General features: G+C 47.6%; 1 protein-coding gene across 3 annotated transcripts in view; it reads right to left on the minus strand.

Annotated features, from left to right (window-relative positions):
* LOC113822084 (uncharacterized) overlaps nt 1-20,000 on the minus strand; it is a 177,442-nt gene that overhangs the window by 132,600 nt on the left and 24,842 nt on the right. The window contains exon 1 of one of the 3 annotated variants that reach the window (XM_070121158.1): nt 13,724-13,927. The exons of the other annotated variants lie outside the window; for them this stretch is intronic. Within the exon in view, the coding sequence (XP_069977259.1) occupies nt 13,724-13,775 (52 nt within the window). The 5' untranslated portion in view covers nt 13,776-13,927. Of the gene's footprint in view, nt 1-13,723; nt 13,928-20,000 lie in introns of those variants that run through there. 3 annotated transcript variants of the gene reach the window in all.

Consider the following 20,000-nt stretch of genomic DNA (forward strand, 5'->3'; position numbering starts at 1 on the left):
CACATACGCGCGTGAATACATGATCCAAACAACCCCCTAAAAACACGCACATACACGCACAAACACGAGTACAGTGCTACATAGGCCTATCCGCAAAGTTCACGAAGGCCACACTCTTTTCTGTCCTCAATTCCCCGACCTCATCCTCTCTCCCTCTCCTATTATCCGATAAGAAAAAAGACATAAGCTATGAAATACAGAGGGAGGATAAAGGGAGATTAAGAGACAAAGGAATGTCAGAAACGGGAGAAGTAGAAAAATGTTAAGGGGAAAATGTGTAATAATAATAAAAATAATAAAAATGGTGATAGGGGTGAAGATAAAAATTACTAAATTAAGTAAAAAAGAGCGATAATGGTAATGATAATAATGATAATGATGATAACCGTTAAAAATGAGAAAGACATAAAGAAACTGATGGATAGATGGACAAAGAGACAGAAAGACAGAGATAGGAATATAGCCAAACGAGGTAAATAAATAATGGGTAAATAAATAATGAGAGAGACAGACACACTGATAGATATAGATAGATCGATAAATAAACAGAGAGAGAGAGAGACAAACTGGCAAAGAGGTAGAAATAGAAAAAAAAAATACAAATAGATTGAATAAAAAATAAATAAAATAAATAGATAAAAAGATAAAATAGATAAAAAAAATAGATAAAAAGAAAATAATCACAGCACCGCCACCAGAGGAGCCGGAATTAAAACGCCTTCCCCCACCCCCTCCCCCACCCCCTCACCCCCCCTAAAAAGCTTAAATCCGGCAATTATTCAACAAACCGAAATCTCACCGCCCAGGGAGTATAAATCTTGCCCTCGAGAAATACTCCTCACGCGAGCATCGGCAAGGGAGGAGGGAGGAGGAGGGAGGGGAGGGGGGGAGGAGAGGAAAATGGGAGGAAGGAAGAGGGAAGGGAAAATGAGAATAAGAAAAGGGGGAGGGACAAGGAGGAAAGAGAGAAGGGGAGGGGAGAGGGGAAAGGGAGAAGAGGGGAAAAGGAGGGGAAAGAGGTAAAGGGAGGAGGAGGGAAGGGAAGGGGAAAGGGAGAAGGAGAGAGGAAAGAGGTAAGGGGAGAAGAATGAGGGAAGGGAAAGAGGGAGGGTGAGGGGAAGGGGGGATGGAGGAACAAGGAAGTGGAAAGGAGTTACAGTTAAGAGGAAAAGACGGAAGGAAGAGGGGAAGGAGAAACAGGAAAGAGGGAAGGAGGACCAGGGAAGAGGAAAAGAGGAAAGGAAGGAGAAGAGGGAAAGAGAGGGAAAGGGAAGGGGAAAGACTAAAGAGGGCATAAGGAAGGGAGGAAGAGAGAAGGAGAGAAACTAAATGGAAAGAAGAGAGGTAAGAGAGAGAGAGACACAGAGACAGAGAGAGAGAGAGAGAGAGAGAGAGAGAGAGAGAGAGAGACAGAGAGAGAGAGAGAGAGAGAGAGAGAGAGAGAGAGAAAGAAAGAGAAAGAAAGAAAGAGAAAGAAAGAGAAAGAAAGAGAAAGAAAGAAAAGAGGCACGGAGAAATACTGATTATCGGGAACATAACACCTCTTCTCAAAGAATGAAGATATATTTAACAGCTCAGGTACGTAGAACCGGGGAGGAGAGAGCAAGGGGGCGCGGCGGGTTCTATGTGAGGGGAAGTGAGGAGGGGAATAGAAGGTGATGACGGTGAGGGGAAGAGAAAGAGGAAGGGGTGATGGGGAAGGGATGATAGGGAGGGGAAGTGAAGAGGGGAACAGAAGGTGATGACGATAAGGGGACGAGAGAGGGGAAGGGATGATGGGGAGGGGGAAGATAAAGAAGAGGGGGTGAGGGGAGGGGAGATAAAGAGGAGGGGGTAAGGGTGAGGGGAAGATAAAGAGGAGAGGGATGAGGGGAGGGGAGATAGAGAGGAAGGGGTGAGGGTGAGGGGATAAGAAAGAGGAGGGGATGACTGTGAAATATAAAGAAGAGGGGGTGAGGATGAGAAAAAAAGTGAGGGGAGGGGATGAGGGTATGGGAAAACCGAAAGGAAAATGAGGGGAGGGGGAAGGAGGGGCAGGTGACCAGGTGAGGGGAAGAGAGGGGAGGGGGAAGGAGTGGCGACCAGGTGAGGGGAAGAGAGGGGAGGGGGAAGGAGTGGCGAGCAGGTGAGGGGAAGAGAGGGGAAGGAGAAGAGAAAGATCTAACGAGAGGGGAGAGGGAGAGAGGCAGCAAATCACCTTAACAAGCAGAGCGCGATGGAGAGGCGGAAAATATGCCTGAATAAATGAGGAAGGGGAAGAGTGGGAGAGGGGGAAGGGAGATAAGCAAGAGGGAGGAGGAAAAAAGGGAAAGAAAGGCAATATTGGAAAGAAAAGAGTTGGGAGGGGGAAAAAGGAAAATAAAAGGGAAGGAGAGAGATATTGGAGAGGGGGTGATGACTGGGGAAGAGGGAAATGAGAAGGAGGGAAGGAAAGAGAGAAAGAGAGAGAAAGAGAGAGAGAGAGAGAGAGAGAGAGAGAGAGAGAGAGAGAGAGAGAGAGAGAGAGAGAGAGAGAGAGAGAGAGAGAGAGAGAGAGACAGATAAAAGGAAAAAGAAGGCGAGCCGATAACGGAAGAGAAGACAAGAACCATTAAACCCTAGAAAACGAAAGGACACAAAAAGAACAAAAGTAAAAAACAAAAAGAAAAAAGAAAACGAAATAAAAAAAGAGAAATGAAAAAAAAAGAAGAGACAAAAAAGGAAAAGCAAGAAAAAAAAAGAAAAGAAGAAAAAGGCGGCGAGGGACGGAGGGAGAAAAGATATTCTCGCAGCTAACCATTATACACTTGACGTATATTCAACAGCGCTCGCCAAGGGGCCCGCGTGTACGGCCCAACATCGACGCTTGGGGGCGCTTTGGGAGGAGAAATGGGGGGAGGGGGAGGGGGAGGGGAAGGGGGAGAAAATGGGGGAAGGGGAGAAAATGGGGGAGGGGGGGATAGGGAGAAAATGGGGGAGGGGAAGGGGGAGAAAACGGAGGGATGGGAAGGGGAGATAATGGGGGGAGGGGAAGGGGGAGAAAACGGGGGTAGGGGAAGGGGGAGAAAATGGTGGTAGGGGAAGGGGGGAAATGGGGGTAGGGGAAGGGGGAGAAAATGGCAGAGGGGAAGGGGGAGAAAATGGGGGGAGGGGAGAATACGGAGTGAAGGGAGAGAAACGAGGGGGAGATGGAGAAATAAGGGAGAGAAAGGTGAAAGACACGAGAGAGAGAGGGAGAAAAAGAGGAGGGGTGAGAGGAAAGGGGGAGAAAAAGAGGAGGGGTGAGAGGAAAGGGGAAGAAACGAGAGAGAGGGAAGAGGGGGAGAGGAAGGGGGAAGGAAGGGAGGGAGAGAGAAGGGGAAGGAAGCGAAAGACTATTCAAAGCGGGAAGGAGATAAAGATCTGTTGTTTACTTTGTTTATCTTCTGTTGTCTCTTATCTACCGTCTCATCAGCGTGCTCATTCTCAAGTTCTCTCCTCTCTCTTCCTCATTTTTTCTCTTTCTCCCTCTCCCTTCCGTAGAGGAGAGAAAGAGAGAAAGTAAGAGAGAGAAAGTAAGAGAAAAATAGAAAGAGAATGAGAAAGAGAGAGAGGGAGAAAGAGAGAATAAAAGAGAATGAGAACGAGAAAGGGGAAGATAGACTTCTCCTCTATCTTTCCCTATCTCTCCCTCTTTCTCTCTTTCCTTTTCTCTCCCCCTCTCCCTATCCATATCCCTCCCCCTCTTCCTCCCTCTTTCCCTCTCCCTATCCATATCCCCCCCCTCTTCCTCTCTCTTTCCCTTTCCCTCTCTCTCTTCCCCTCACTTCCTCCATCTCTCCCTCTTTCCTTCCGCCTTCGCACACCCAAAAGAGACACAAAGAAAAACGGAGAATGGAAACGAAACCCACAGAACGAAACCAGGTAAACACAACTACAAGAAACCTTAGCACAGTCATGAACACGGGGCAATATACAATGAATAAATGAATGCTTAATAAACGGACATCAAAGGTGATAAGGGTGATAAAGGAGGAATTAAAAAAGAAGAAATTATGGTGTGAAGTGTGATGGACTTGGAAGGGGGAGGGGGAGGGGGAGGGGGAGGAGGAGGGGTGAGGAGGAAGGGAGGGAGGGGGGGAGGGAGGAGGGAGGAAGAGGAGGAAGAGGAGGAGGAGGAGGAGGAGGAGGAGGAGTAGGAGGAAGAAGAAGGAGAAGAAGAAGAAGGAGAGGGAGGAGAAGGAAGAGGAGGAAAAAGAAGGAGAGGGAGGAGAAGGAAAAGGAGGAAAAAGATGGAGTATGAATAAGAAAAAGTTAAAAAAAAATCGAAAATATCAGAAAACCGAGGGATTAAAACTCTATCAAATAAAATGCCCAAAACCCCCGAGAGGACGCAAAGAGGAAGCGTCAGGAAAGAAGATGAAAGAAGCACCGAGGAAAAGAAGCCTAACAACATGATCACCTTATCTTGGACAAGTTAAGATCTTGCATGATACGATGATGCTAAGCCTCCGTCCCGCACCCTCCTCCCTCTCTCCTCTCTCTCTCCCCTCTCTCTCCTCTCTCCTCTCTCCCCTCTCTCTCTCCTCTCTCCCCTCTCTCTCTCTCTCTTCCTCTCTCCTCTCTCTCCTCTCTCTCTCCTTCTCTCCCCTCTCCTCACTTCTCTTCGTGTCCTGTCATCTTCTTCTCACTGCTTCTCCTTCTTTCCTCACTTGTCCTCTCCTTCTTCGCTCTCTCTCTGTGCCTCCCTCTGTCTGTCACTCTCCCTCCCGTACCTTTCTCTCTCTCTCTTTCTCTCTGTCTCTCTGTCTGTCTGTCTCTCTCTCCCCTCTCTCTCTCTCCCTCCCCCCACATAAATAGACACATGAAAAGGAGATAGATAGATAGACAGATATATAGATAGAGATAGAGAAAGAGAGAGAGGCAAGTCGGGAACAAGGGAGGGGGAAAGAGAAAGAGAGAGAGAGAGAGAGAGAGAGAGAGAGAGAGAGAGAGAGAGGGAGAGAGAGAGAGAGAGAGAGAGAGAGAGAGAGAGAGAGAGAGAGAGAGAGAGAGAGAGAGAGAGAGAGAGAGACGAGAGAGCGAGAGAACAGAGAGAGCAGCGAGAGAGAGAGAGAGAGAGAGAGAGAGAGAGAGAGAGAGAGAGAGAGAGAGAGAGAGAGAGAGAGAGAGAGAGAGAGAGAGAGAGAGAGAGGGAGGGAGGGAGGGAGAGAGGAGAGAGAGAGAGAGAGAGAGAGAGAGAGAGAGAGAGAGAGAGAGAGAGAGAGAGAGAGAGAGAGAGAGAGAGAGAGAGAGACAGACAGAGAGAGAAAGAACGAGAGAGAGAAAGAAAGACAGAGTGAAAGAAAGAGAGAGAAAGAGAGAAAGAGAGAGCGAGAAAGAGAGAGAGAGAGGGCGAGAGAGAGCGAGAGAGAAAGAAAGACACAGAGAGAGAGAGCGAGCGAGCGAGAAAGAACAAGAGAGAGAGAAAGAGAGAGAGAAAGAGAAAGAGAGAGAGAGAGAGAGGGGTGGGGGGAGATTATCATCACAATGGATGCTTGGCGCGTGAGGCGGTGAGGAATAAATGTGTAGTGTTAATAGTAGGTTACGAAACACCGAAAAGGGGAGGAGGAGAGAGGAGGAGAGAGAGGAGAGGGAGGAGAGGAAGGAGAGGGAGGAGAGGGAGAAGGAGAGGGTAGAGGGGAGAAGGGAGAGGGAGGAGAGGGAGAAGGAGAGGAAGGAGAGGGAGAAGGAGAGAGAGGAGAAGGAGAAGGGAGAGGGAGGAGAGGGAGAAGGAGAGGGAGGAGAGGGAGGAGGAGAGAGAGAGAGGGAGGGAGAGGGAGGAGGAGAAGGAGGAGAGGGAGAAGGAGAGGGAGGAGAGGGAGGAGAGGGAGAGAGGAGAGAGGTGAGGGAAGAGAGAGAGGAGAGAATGGAGAGGGAGAGAAAGAGGTAAAGGCGGATATGGAGGAGGAAAAGAAGGATAGAGAGGGGAGAGAAGAGAGGGAGAACGGAGGGAGAGGAATGAGGGGAGTGAGGAGAGCTGAGATGGGAGAGAGGAAGTAGAGGAAGAAGAGGGAGGAGAACAAAAATGAGGAAGGGAAGGAGGGGAAGAGAAAGTGGAAGAGCAAGAGGGAAAGATGAGAAAAGCAACAGAATGAAGAAGGGAAAGAAGTCATGAGACTGAGGATAGGTGACGAAAGGAGAAGGAGGAGGAAGAGAAGAGATAGTGAGTGAGTGAGAGAGAGAGAGAGAGAGAGAGAGAGAGAGAGAGAGAGAGAGAGAGAGAGAGAGAGAGAGAGAGAGAGAGAGAGAGAGAGAGAGAGAGAGAGAGAGAGAGAGAGAGAGAGAGAGAGAGAGGGAGAGAGAGAGAGAGAGAGAGAGAGAGAGAGAGAGAGAGAGAGAGAGAGAGAGAGAGAGAGAGAGAGAGAGAGAGAGAGAGAGAGAGAGAGAGAAAGAGAGAAAGAGAAAGTAAGAAAGGAAGTAGGCGCAGATCATGGCCAAGAGAGAAGGTGGGGGTGGGGGTGGGGGGGGGGGTGAGGTTTAGACAGCAAAAGCAATAACAGTAAATCGTTTCACCTTCGCGGGGTTTAAACCAGCTCTGTCGTTTGTTTGGGTTAGAGAATAGAGGATGGGGTGGGAGGTGGGGGGTGGGGTGGGGGGTACGATGGATGGGGTGGGGGGAAATCATCACCTTCTGCCCTCCCCCCCCTCCCCTCCATCTCTCCCCTTTGCACGTGTTACATATGTCTACCTTAACAAAAAGTAGAAAAAAAGGAGAGAAAGAAAAAAAAGAAAATGGCGTCAGTAAATATTAAAATGTAAACACATTCCTACCAGCAATAGCATCTAATATCGCGTCCATTTTTCTTTCTTGTGGAGGTACATTTAGGTTTAAATTTCTACTGGAATGTACTCTTTGTATCCCCTCTTCTCTTTCCAATTTACATGCGTTATTACTCTTATATTATTTCCCCGTCTATTTATCATCGTTTCTTCCTCGCTTGTCGCTTTCTCCCTCTCCGGTCCCTTCCATTTTTAATTTTTTTTCTGTTAAGTTATTTCTCATGATATCCATCTCGCATCATAATTCATTCAGTATCATTCTCTTCTCTTCCCCCACTTTATTAACTATTATCCCAATCTCTCTTTTATGCTTCTCTTATCCTCTGTCTTCCATCGCCTTCTCTTTGCTCTCTCCCTTCTGACATTCCTGTTTGTAATCATCGCCCCTTCCTCCTTAATTCCCATTTTCTGTGTCTCCCTCTTCGTTGTCTATTGAAGTCTCCCCTTCTCGCGTTTACGTTTTTTGTGACGTGCCATGCCAACGCTTTATCCCGTTTTCTATGTTTGTCTTTTGTTTCCTTGAGATTCCGGTCAAAGTCGTGTCCCCTTCTCGCGGAATTCACCTTTATTATCATTTACTCTTACTTTCTCTCGGTTTCCTTATTCGTACGCCGGTGCTTCAACTAATGTGTTATTCGTAGCAATATTCAATTATTTTCTAAACGTTTTTTTTGTTTTTTTTGGCGTCATTATCCCTCTGTTTTCGGTAACGAGATTCCAGTTCCAATTCCAACTCGAAATGAGAAACAAACAACGCAAACGTCAACCCAATCATAAACTCCCCTTCTCTTCCTTATATTTCCTTCTTTTTTTTTTAGTTTTTTCGCCTATTCTCAATTTCCTTTTTTCCCTCTCCCTCACTCCCTCCTACTCTCTTTCTCCTTTCTCTTACTATGTGATTCTTATATTTCTTTTTTTTTTTGGCCTATTCTCAATTTCCTTTTCCCTCTCCATCCCTCCTTCCTTCCTTCTCCCTTCTCTTACTATGTCATCCTTATATTTCCTTCTTTTTTTTAGTCTTTTCGCCTATTCTCAATTTCCTTTTCCCTCTTCCTCCCTCTCTCTTTCCCTCTTCTCTTGCTATGTTTCCTTTTGTATCTCTATCTTGTCCTGACATTTTCCCCACTTTTCCCACTCCCCTTTCCTTTCCCTACTTGCCTAGCTGTCCCTTTTCCCTTCCTTTATCCTCCACTTTCTTACACCTTACCTTCCTCCCTTCCTCTTCCATTCCCTCCGCACATTCTTCTCACACATCCTTATTTTCCAGCCATTTCCACTTTCCATTCTCTTCCTCCCTACCCATCTTCCACCCAATTTCCTTCTCCATTCTTCCTTCCACTCCCTATTTTCCACCCATTCTTCCTATCTTTTTTTCTCTCTCCCTTCCCCTTTTTCCATCCATTCTCCTTCTCCCTTTTTTCTCCCTCCCTCCCTATCCATCTTCCACCCATTCTCCGTCTCCCTTTTCTCCCTCCCAATCTTCCCCCTCCCCTTCCTATTTTCCACCCATTCTCCCTCCCCTCCCCACCTTCCCTCCACCAATTCTCCTTCCCCTCCCCACCTTCCCTCCACCCATTCTCCCACTCCCTCTTCTCCCTCCTTTCCCTCCCGCTCCGCCACCCGCCCGCCCCCAGCAAAGCCCGGAGTCCAACTAAACCGCCACTAACCCCATTAACATCATCGACCCTCATCTGACACGTGATGTGATGTGCCGATGTCCCGGATGTTCGAAGATGCTGGAGAGGAGACGGCAGATGCGATCAGATAGACTTTCTCTCTCTGTCTGTCTCCCTCTCTCTCTCTCTCTCTTTCTCTCCCTCCTCCCCCTCTTCTCTGTCTCTTTCTCTCCCTCCCCCTCTCTCTCTCTCTCTCTTTCTCTCCCTCCCGCTCTCCCTCTCTCTCTCTCTCCCCCACTCTCTCTTTCTCTCTCTCCCTAATTTTCGCTTTCCCTCCCCCTCCTTTCCTCTCTTCTTCTCCCCATTCTCCTTCTCTCAGCCCTATCCCTCTTCCTTCACTCCTTCTCTACTTCCCTTTCCTCCTAGCTCTACACCCCCCTCCCCCTCCCCCTCCCCCTCCACCTCCCATAGCCTGCGTAGCTCTGCATCGACCAGCCTACGCTTCCGTCTGTCAGTGTCTCATCTTCATCGTGATCCTCCTCTTCCTCCTCTTCTTTTGTTCTTTATCTTCCTCTTCCTCCTCTTCTGTTTTTCTTCTTCCTCTTCCTCCTCTTCTTCCCCTTCTCTTACTCTTCCTCTTCCTTTTCTTCTTCTTCTTCTCTTCCTCCTCCTCCTCCTCTTCTTCTTCTTCTCCTTCATCTTCCTCTTCCTCTTCCTCTTCCTTATTAACCAATATTCGCCTTCACCCCCACCCTCTCTATCTTTCCGATCCTTCCCTTTCTCTACTGTCCTCTGCCTGTCCCTCCCTTTTATCCCTTCCTCCTTCTATCTCCTCTATCCACCCTCCCCCATCTATCCTTCGAACCCTTTACACACAATCGCCAAACCCGCCTACTCACTCACCCGCCATCCACTTACGCACCCTTCCACCACCACCACCTCCCCTTCCTTCTTCTCCTCCTTCTCCTCTTCCTCTTCTTACTCCTCCATTTCTTCTTCCTTCTTCTCCTCTTCCTCTTCTTCTTCTTCCTCCTTCTCCTCCTCTTCTTCCGCCTCCTCCCCTGTCCCCTTCTTCTCCTCCTCCTCCTCTTCCTCTTCTTACTCCTACCCTTCCTCCTCCCCTACTTCCTTCTCCTCCTCCTCTTCTTCTACTTCTTCCTCCTCCTCCTCCTCCTCCTCCTCTTCCTCATCTTCCACCCTTCTCCTCAACCCGCTTCCCCTCTCACCCCCCCCCCCCCCAAATGACATGGACCTTCCCTCTCTCGCGTCTGTGAGGTGTCATCATCATCATCACCATCTCCCTGAGCCTCTCCTCGATCCCTGGCTGAGATGATGGTGATGGTGGTGGTGGGGGAGGTGGTGGTGGTGACGATGATGGTGGGGGAGGTGGTTGTGGGGGAGGTGGTGGTGGTGGTGGTGTTGGGGAAGGTGGTGGTGGTGGTTGGGGAGGTGGTGGTGGCGTAGGTGGTGGTGATGGTGGTGTTGGTGGGGGAGGTGGTGGTGTAAGTGGTGTTGATGGTGGTGGTGAGGGAGGTGGTGGTGGTGTTGGTGGTGGTGGTGATGTTGGTGGTGCTAATGATGGTGGTGTTGGTGGTGCTAATGATGGTGGTGGTGGTGGTGGGGGAGGTGGTGGCGTAGGTGGTGGTGATGATGGTGGTGGTGTAGGTGGTGATGACGACAATGACAATGACGATGACAATGACGATGACGGTGATGATGTCGATGACGAGCGCAAATCGACGTCTTCCTTGTGCTTACAGAGCGAGAAGGTTTCATTCCTATTGTTATTGCTATTATCATTGTTATTATCATGACTCATTATTTAAACGCCAACGAGGGAAGACGGGGAAGGGGAAGGGACGGAGGAAGAGGAGGAGGAGGAAGGAATTAGAAGAGAGGGGGAGAGACAAGGGGAAAGGGAATGGAAGGGGAGGAAGGAATTAGATGAGAGGGGGGAAGGGAAGGGGAAGGGGAAGGGGAGGAGGAAGGAATTATATAAGAGGGAGAAAGGGGAGGAGGAAAGGGAAAGGGAAGGGGAGGGGGAGGAGGGAAAGAGGAAGCCGAAGAGGAAGAGGAGAGTCCAAAGAAAGGGGAAAGGGAAAGGAGAAGAGAGAGAGAGAGAGAGAGAGAGAGAGAGAGAGAGAGAGAAGAGAGAGAAGAGAGAGAAGAGAGAGAGAGAAGAGAGAGGAGAGAGAGGAAGTGGGGGGAGACAAAGAAAGAAGATGGGGGAGGATGAAGAAGGAAGATGGGGAGGATGAAGAAGGAAGATGGGGAGGATGAAGAAGGAAGATGGGGAAGGATGAAGGAAAATGGAGAAAAAGGGAAAAAGTGGGAGGAGGATGAAGAAGGAAGGAGAAGAAAGGAGGAAAGGGAGAAAAGGGGAAGAAGGGAGAGGAGGATGAAGAAAGAAGAGGGACATATTCGAAATCGCAATACACTTGACTTCTGACCAGCCCCCCCCCTCCACCCCTACCCCCCGACGGATGAAAGGGAGACAAAAGATGAAAGGGAGGAGCCAAGACGAGCGAAAGAGAAGAAAGGAAGAAGGCGAAAGTGCCGCTGACGTGTCGCCGTCCTCTCGGAAATTCCTCCCCAGATATTTTCGTTTTCTGCGACACTTCTCCGGGCACTCCTGGCGTCTCGAGGACCTTTTACTCCTTCCACTCCCTCCCTCGCTCCCTCCTTCCCACCCCTCCGCTCCACTCTCTTCTTCCCTTCCTTCCACTCCAGTTTCACTCTCCACATTCCCTCTCTCTCTCTCTCTCTCCCTCACGAATACCCTCCCTCCCACCCGCCAATCCACCTTCCCCCTACCGCCCTCCCTCCCTCCAATCCACCTTCCCTCCCGCCGTCCTCCTCTCCTTCCCTCCTTCCCTCCCACCCGCCAATCCACCTTCCTTCCCCCCGTCCCTCTCCTTCCCTCCCGCCCTCATCCTCTCCTCCTCTCCTCCTCTCCTTCCCTCCCTCCCTCCCTCCAATCAAGGCAAGTTACTCAATTCATCTGTCCTTTTCCGCCGACGGGACTTGGCGAAGAAACACTGTATGCGTCACAAAAAACGGCAACAACAATAGCGGGGGGGACAATTATATTTGTTTACTCGAGTACCGTTTCGTCAAAGACAGGGACTGTGTTTGAGCTGATGTCGAGGGGAGAGGACGGGGTGGGGGGCTTGAGGGGAGGGGTTTGGGGTGTCAGGGGATGGGGGCTGTGTGGGGGGAGAGTGTGTGTGTGTGTGTGTGTGTGTGTGTGTGTGTGTGTGTGTGTGTGTGTGTGTGTGTGTGTGTGTGTGTGTGTGTGTGTGTGTGTTTGTAGGAGTGAGTGAGTACATCCGCGCATGCATCTTTGTATGTCTTTTCTGTCTCTTGTCCACACTCACCCCCCCCCCAACCCACCCCAATTTTCTTCAAACCCTTGACCTTGTCCATTACCTCACTATCGTATCTTCCTTCACTGCACATCCTCCACCTTCCCTTTTCTCTCCTCCTCCCGCCCTCCTCTCCACCTCCTCCCGCCCCTCTCCGCCCCCTCCCTGCCCCTCCCCTCTCCCCGCCCCTCCCTCCCCGCTCCCTCTCTCGCCCCTGCCCTCCCGCCCCCTCCCGCGTCTCCGTTCACTTACGCGAGCCATTCCGAGCCAGGCAAGAGGGCGTGATAGGGCCACTAATCGTTCTCCAATATAATGTAAGTTAATGAAGGAGACCCGACGAGTTCTCGGGGGCTCGAGGGGGAGGGGGAGGGCAGGGGGAGGAGGAAGAAGAAAAGGAAAAAGAAGAAGAAAAGAAAGATGATGATGAAAATGGAGGAGGAAAAGCAGGAGGAGAGGGAGGAAGAAGGGGAAGAGAAGAGAAGGAGAAAAAGAAAAAGAGAGAGGGAGAGGGAGACAGAGAGAGAAAGGAGAGAGGAAAGGAGAGAGAAAGAGAGAGAGAAAGGAGAGAGAGAGAGAGAGAGAGAGAGAGAGAGAGAGAGAGAGAGAGAGAGAGAGAGAGAGAGAGAGAGAGAGAGAGAGAGACAGAGAGAAAGAGAGAGCAAGAGAGAGAGAAAGAGAGAGAGAAAGAGAGAGAGAAAGAGAGAGAGAAAGAGAGAGCGAAAGAGAGAGCGAAAGAGAGAGCGAAAGGAGAGAGAGAGAAAAGGGAGAGAAAGGAAAAAAAAAAATCCGACTCAGTGTCCACAAAGCCAGCCCCAAGAACAAACAAGGGAACAACACACTTACTTAAGTTCTCGAATAACTTTCAGAACAACTTGGCGCGGACTCTACTAACGCCATACACATTACAGGCGCGGCCAACAAGTACTAAGTTCGTGACTTAGTTACAGTAACAACTTTATTTCCGTTATTTTTAACTAGGTTTCTAAGCATATATTTTTTCTTACAGTTTTATCTCTATTTCCATTATCTTTAATTAGATTTCTAAGCATATATATATATTTTTAGTTTTATCTTTACTTCCATTATTTTTAATTAGATTTCTAAGCATATATATTTTTCTTAGTTTTATCTTTACTTCCATTATTTTTAATTAGGTTTCTAAGCATATATTTTTTTCTTACAGTTTTATCTTTACTTCATTATTTTTAATTAAGTTTCTAAGAATATTTTTTCCTTACAGTTTTATCTTTATTGCCATTATTTTTTATTTCCTTGAGGTTTATAAATACTTATTTTTGCTCTAAAAATGAACATAAGATTTCCGCTTTCGAAACAAGACCGCGGGCGTGGAACGAACTACAGCTGGAACCAATATCAGGTTATCTTTGTACCAAATTAAATATAAATTGGCTTGCGGAATTTAATATCACAAAAGCACAAATCTCCAGTGCACGGAACGCGAGAGAAGGCTGTAATTGGGTAAACGGAGTCGATTTTCGTCCTGCTTTGAGGCACCGCCACTACACAGCAAGAACAACAATAACAACAGCAACACCACAACAACAACACAACAATAATAACAACACCTCCTCCACCACCACAACAACAACAACGGCAACAACACAACAACAACAACGGCAACAACACAAAACAACACCACAACAAAACAAAAACAACACATCAACAACAAACAGTGAATAAATAAGTATATAAATAAAAGAATGAATGAACGAGTAAATCAGTAAATCAATGAATAAACATGTATGATACCTACCGTATGATATATAATTGATAAAAAAAGGGAAAATATGTCGCAAATTATGACATCAATTATCATTACGTGAATTATGGGTGCGCGAATGACCCGATCGTCATCCTAAACTTCTCAAACACCGTATTATTTAACCTATTACTTCATCCGTTACAAAATTAATTGCATTTTAGGACACCGAATGGGTTTACCTGTAGGCCTAGCGAAATGGCGCCCTCGGGTTGTTGTGAAAGTGACGACCATCCATATTTCCGTCGAATTTCGGCTACAGCACCGTTATTGTACTTCACTGAATTTAGTATCATCCCTGAGATTGTAACTGGATCTTCAACAGTCTATTTCTCACCGGAATAATGGCGTTAACAGTTCATTTAACCGGAATAACGCCAAAGAATTCCGAAACACCAGGAACGTTGTCAACAATTCGCTCCCAAAAAACGCAATGACAACAAAACCGTTGTATTTCCCGGGAGAAGGTTGCGGACTACTAATAAAAAAATGTGTTCGTAATAATATACAACGCATAGCATAGACGTGGAATGTACATTTAATAAAATAGGTATTTGAAAATTAAAAAGAGGTCGACATTTTTCAAGAGAGTGACAATGACTGGTCGTGACTTCACGACTTACATGTGCAAACACTATTTTATGCAGGGTTACCGCACAGTAGTGGTAGTCGTAGTAGTAGTAGTAGTAGTAGTAGTAGTAGTAGTAGTAGTAGTAGTAGTAGTAGTAGTAGTAGTAATAGTAGTAGTAGTAATGGGAATAGTAACTAGTAGTAGTAGTAGTAGTAGTAGTAATAGCAGTAGTAGCAATAATAATAGTAGTAGCAGTAGTAGCAGCGTCAATAGTTGTAGTAGTAGTAGCAGTAGTAGTTATAGTAGTAGTAGTATTATAGTAGTAGTGATGATGATGATGATGATGATGATGACGTTGATGAAGACGATGACGACTACGACGACGATGACGACGACGACGACAACAAGAATATTAATTATAATAATAACATCACCAAACAGGAGAGTCCCCCCTCCCTCCTAGTTTCCTCCTCCGTTTTCTCTAACCCGCGATCCGTCCTCCCGCCAACAGTACATTTTCGTCCCGCGATCCTTAATCTTTTTTCCTCCACCTAATCAAGTTAAGCCAAACAATACCCCTCTTCCCGGCGCCTCGCACGTTGCACACGCCCGCAACAAACACGAGATAACACGTTAATGACATGCAACCACGCCACAATGGCCCTGTCCCGCTAAATCACCAGATTCTGAAAGCACGCGCGAGTTAATTGCAAGCAGGACGCGGCGGCTATGCTTGTATGTCGGGTTTAATCCTGGCCGAACAGCTGTTTTCGGGAGAGGCGTGGGAAGGTCTAAACCGGTTTCGAGTCCCGCTTGGTTGTGGATCTAATCGCCTTCAGGGGGGTTCCGTTCGGAGCGTTTCGTGTGTTTATAGTCTTTGTGTCATTTATACATTTCATTTCGTTTATATTTTTCAGTTATTTATTTATTTATTTGTTCTTGGCCTAGATTACTTCCAGACCGGGAGATTAATTCCTTTAATCATATCTAGTTACCGCTTTTAATTATTTTGCAATATGCTACCCTGACTTAAATTGCATGATTACATCTAAAAAAAAAAAAAAAAATGCTTTATCTATGTGCATATTTTTAAAATAAAAAATTCTCACTTTGACCTACATTTTAAAAACTCATGAATATTTCCTGCTAATTTTTTTTATCATAATCTTTTTTTTTTTTTGCAAGCTTGATTACGATAAGCATGAATACCTTTCACGGTCACACAGCAAAAAGTTTTATAAGCAATTTTTTGCAAACAGCGAACCGAAACAGACATGAAACCGCTACGAAACGAAACGGCTCCGATATTTCTGAAGCAGCGAAGCGCGTAGCGAAAACCAACGAAACAATTTGAAAAAAAGACAAACAAACAAGATAAAAAATATGCCAACACATCGAAATAAAAACAAACAATAAAGAAAAAAATACCAAAAATAATACTAGTACATCGATAATAATAATAATAACAATAATAATAATGATAATAATAATAATAATACGTTAACACATCGCCATAAATAAATAACAAAGAAAAAACAACACCAAACATAATCAACAAAAATTTAACACAGATGAAAAAAACAAACAAAAAACCCCAACACAACACACCATAGCCGCCCCCATACCGCGCTTCCCTGGTGTTGTTCTCACGGCTGTTAAATGCTGTTACAGCGACGTTACCGCTGCTGCATGCTGAGCGCGGCCGTAATGCTGCCGGCGGAGGAGTCATTAACTTGGAGAAGGGGGGGAGGGGGAGGGGGGATGATATAGAGAGGAAGGAAGGAAGAGAGGGAGGAAGGGAAGGTGGGTAGGGAGGGAGGGAGGAAGGTAGGAAGGGGGGGGAGGGGAGGGGGGAGGGAGGGAGGAAGGGAGGGAGGGGGGAGAGTGGGTGGTTGGATGGAAAGGAAGGAGGAAGGAGGGAAAGGAGAGAGAGAGGGAGAAGGAAGGAGGGAAGGGAGAGAGGAGGAGGAGGAAGGAGGGTGGATGGATGGATGGAAAGGAGGGAAAGGAAAGGGAGAAAAAGGGAAAAAGATGGGGAGGGAGGGAGGGAAAGATGAAGCGAGGAAGAAAGGGAGAAAGGGAAGATGGCAGGAAGGATGGGGAAGGAGGGAAATGATGAGAGGAAATGAAAGGGAAGGAAAAATAAGGATAAGAACGAAAGTATGATGATAGAGAGAGGGGAAATACGAAATAACAAAGCAACCGAGCGAAGAGGATGGAGAGAGAGAGAGAGAGAGAAGAAAGAGAGAGAGAGCGAGAAAGAGAAAGAGAAAGAGAGAGAGAGAGCGAGAGAGCGATAGAGAAAGCGAGAGAAAAAAAAAGAAAGATAAAGAGAAAGAGAGAGAGAGAGAGAGAGAGAAGGAAACAAGCCGTAACGCGCCGCCGTCTCGCACAGGAATTCCTCGAGACACCGTAGCATTAGGCGTGAGGGATGGCACCTTCGCCGCCAGTGCCAGCGCCACTTACGTCCCGGCCAGGCGAGGCACTCTCGGGCACTCCTTCGTCAGGGGAAAAGATGGAGGGAGGGACGGAGGGGAAGAAAGGGACGGGATGGGAGAGGGATAGGGGGGGAGGAAGGAGATGGAGAGAGAGAGGGGGAGGAAGGAGATGGAGATGGAGATGGAGAGGGAAGGAGAAGTGAGGGAAGGAGGGAAGGAGGGAAGGAGGGAGGAGGGAGAGAGAGGGAGGGAGGGGGAGGAAGGGAGTGAGGGAGGGAGGGAGGGAGGGAGGGAGAGAGGGAGGAGGAGACGGGGAGGGAGAGAGAGAGAGGGAGAGAGAGAGAGAGAGAGAGAGAGAGAGAGAGAGAGAGAGAGAGAGAGAGAGAGAGAGAGAGAGAGAGAGAGAGAGAGAAACTGAACAAAAAGGGAAAGTGTGAAGGAGGAAATGAGAGAGTGAGAGAGGGAAATGTTGATGGGGTCAGAGGAAGGAAAAAAAAGAAGAATGGTGGAAAGTCGGAAGAGGTAAATAGTGAAGGTAGAATGAAGAACGGAGGAAAAGAAAAAAAGAAATGATGAAGGTGAGATAAAAATATAAAGAGTAAACAGCGAAAAATCGGAAAGAAAAATAATAAAAAAAAGCAAAACAGAAACAGGCAAAAACTACAAAACAAGACAAAAAAAAGAAACCAAACCACATAAATAACAAAGACTGAGAGACAGAAAAAAATTAAACATCATCGAAATAAAGAGAAAGTCATAAAATAGGCATCGAAGGAAAGTAGTCCCCCCCCCTCTCCTTCCCTTTCCCCTCCCACCTGCAATTCCCCTCCCCGTTTCCTCCCATCCTTTCCCCTTGCCATTCCTGTACCCTCCCTTCCCTTCCCTCCCACTCCAGCACCCCCTCCCCGTTTCCCCTCCCTTCCCTTCCCTCCCACCTGTACCACCTCTCCTTCCCGTTTCCCTCCCTTCCCTTCCTCCCACCTGCACCCCTCCCCCGTTTCTCCTCCCTTGCCCTTCCTCTCCCACCTGCACCCCCTCCCCGTTTCTCCCTCCCTTCCCTTCCTCCCACCTGCACCCCCCTCCCCCGTTTCTCCCTCCCTTTCCCTCTTCCCTCCCACCTGCACCTGCCTCCCTCACGTTTCCCCTCCCTTTCCTTCCCTCCCACCTGCAGCACCACCCTCCCCAGTTTACCTCCCTTCCCTTCCCTCCCACCTGCACCCTCTCTACCCTGTTTCCTCCCTTCCCTTCCCTCCCACCCTGCACACCCTCCCCTGTTTCCCCTTCCTTCCCTTCCCTCCCACCTGCACCCTCTCCTCCCGTTTCCTCCCTTCCCTTCCCTAACACTCTGGCACCCCTCTCCCTGTTTCCCTCCTTCCTTCCTCCCACCTCCTGCACCCCTTCCCCGTTCCCCTCCTTTCCCTTCCCTCCACTTCCATCTACCCCTGCTCCCGCCATTCTCCCGTTTCCTCCTTCCTTCCCTCCCCCTGCACCTGCACCCCCTCCCGCTTCTTTCCTCCTTCCCTCCTCCCTTCCCTTCCCTCCCTCCTTCAGGTTCCCAAAGATCTCATGCTTTTGATAATTGGCTGGGAATGTACTGCTGCTGCAAACAAGGGCTGGAATTGCCTTTCGCTTTTAGCAAGATTGAGGGAAAGAGAGAGAGGGAGAGGGAGAGGGAGAGAGGGAGAGGGAAGGAGGGAGAGAGAGGGAAAGAGAGGGAAGGAGGGAGAGGGAGGGAGGGAGGGAGAGAGAGAGGGAAGGAGGGAAGGAGGGAGAGAGAGAGGAAAGGAGGGAAGGAGGGAGAGTGAGGGAAGGAGAGGGAAGAGAGAGGGAAAGAAAGAGAGGAGAGAGAGGGAAGGAGGGAAAGAGAGGGAAGGGAGGGAGAGGGAGAGAGAAGGAGGGAGAGAGGGAAGGAGTGGGGAGAGATAGAAAGAGAGAGAGAGAGAGAGAGAGAGAGAGAGAGAGAGAGAGAGAGAGAGAGAGAGAGAGAGAGAGAGAGAGAGAGAGAGAGAAAGAGAGAGAGAGAAAGAGACTGACAGAGAGATACAGCGAGAGAAAGTGAGAGAGAAAGAAAGAAAGAAAGAAAGAAAGAAAGAAAGAAGGAAAGAGAGAGAGAGAGACCACCAAAAACAGCGTGTGCGCTTGGCCATCACAATAACCTACGAGAATGGGCAAAGAGAGAGACAGACAAAAGGTAATAAATCAGAACCAAAATAAAAGACACGCGAACATCACCTTCTCTAAGAGTAAGACCAAAGAGGAAAGGTAATGATGACAGTAATAACCAAAGGAAAATAACACAACAAAAATAATAACAACAAAGAAAATAATAATAATTACAACAAATAATGATGATGTGGATGATGCTGACGAAGAAGATAACAATAAACAAAAATAAACCAAAAAAACAACAACAAAATGCTAAAAAACTTAAAATAAACAAATAAAGAAATAAAAAAACAACTCCTCACTCAACGAGAAACATTCCCAACACAATATAAATATAAAACAAAAAACACCGAACAATGGCACAAGGAGACAAGCCAACAAAAAAGAGAGAATTAAAAGAAAGGCACAAGACATGCTAAGCCTCCCAGAGGAAGACTCCGAATGTAAGACTTTATGAAAACACGAGAATTCTCGCCAGATCCCGCGATCCGCGAGATTCGGCGAGAGCACGTGGGTTGGTTGTTCAAAAGGCCGTTATTTTCTTAATGTATTTATTTTTTTTTGTTTGTTTGTTTTCCTTTTTTTTCGTTGGTGTTCTTGTTATTGTTTTTGTTTTGTTTTGTTTTTTCGTATTGACTGAACGGTTAGCTTAGCTCGGAATGATAAAAAATGTAGCAATAAACGGTAAATGTTAGAAATAGAGGAGAAAGGAGGGAGGAAGGGAGGGCAGAGCGGAGACAGGGGAGGGAAAAGGGGTGGGAAAGGGAGGATAGGGAAAAGGGGTGGGAAAGGGAGGATAGGGAAAAGGAAGGGAGGGAGGAAGGGACGGAAGGAAGGGGAAGGAAGAGAGAGAGAGAAGAGAGAGAGAGAGAGAGAGAGAGAGAGAGAGAGAGAGAGAGAGAGAGAGAGAGAGAGAGAGAGAGAGAGAGAGAGAGAGAGAGAGAGACAGACAGAGAGAGAGCGAGAGAGTGCGAGAAAGAAAGAAATAAAGAAAGAAAGAAAGAAAGAAAGATAGAAAGAGAAAGAGAGAGACAGACACAGAGAGAGAGAGAAAGAAAGAGATAGAAAAAAGGAAAGAAAGAAAGAAAGAAAGAAAGAAAGAAAGACAGAAAGAAAGAGAGAGAGAGCGAGCGAGAGCGACCCACCGACCAGAGGCGAGAGGAAGAGCCAACGCTGGCCCCCCCGGAGTAAATGTAAGTTAATAAACACAGACTTGATAAGCTAGCCCCCCTCCTCCTCTCCCCCCTCCCCCCCCTCCCCCCCTCGACCTCCTCAGACCACCCC

This window comes from Penaeus vannamei, chromosome 4 (assembly GCF_042767895.1).
Source record: "Penaeus vannamei isolate JL-2024 chromosome 4, ASM4276789v1, whole genome shotgun sequence".
In the NCBI taxonomy this organism is placed as follows: domain Eukaryota; kingdom Metazoa; phylum Arthropoda; class Malacostraca; order Decapoda; family Penaeidae; genus Penaeus; species Penaeus vannamei.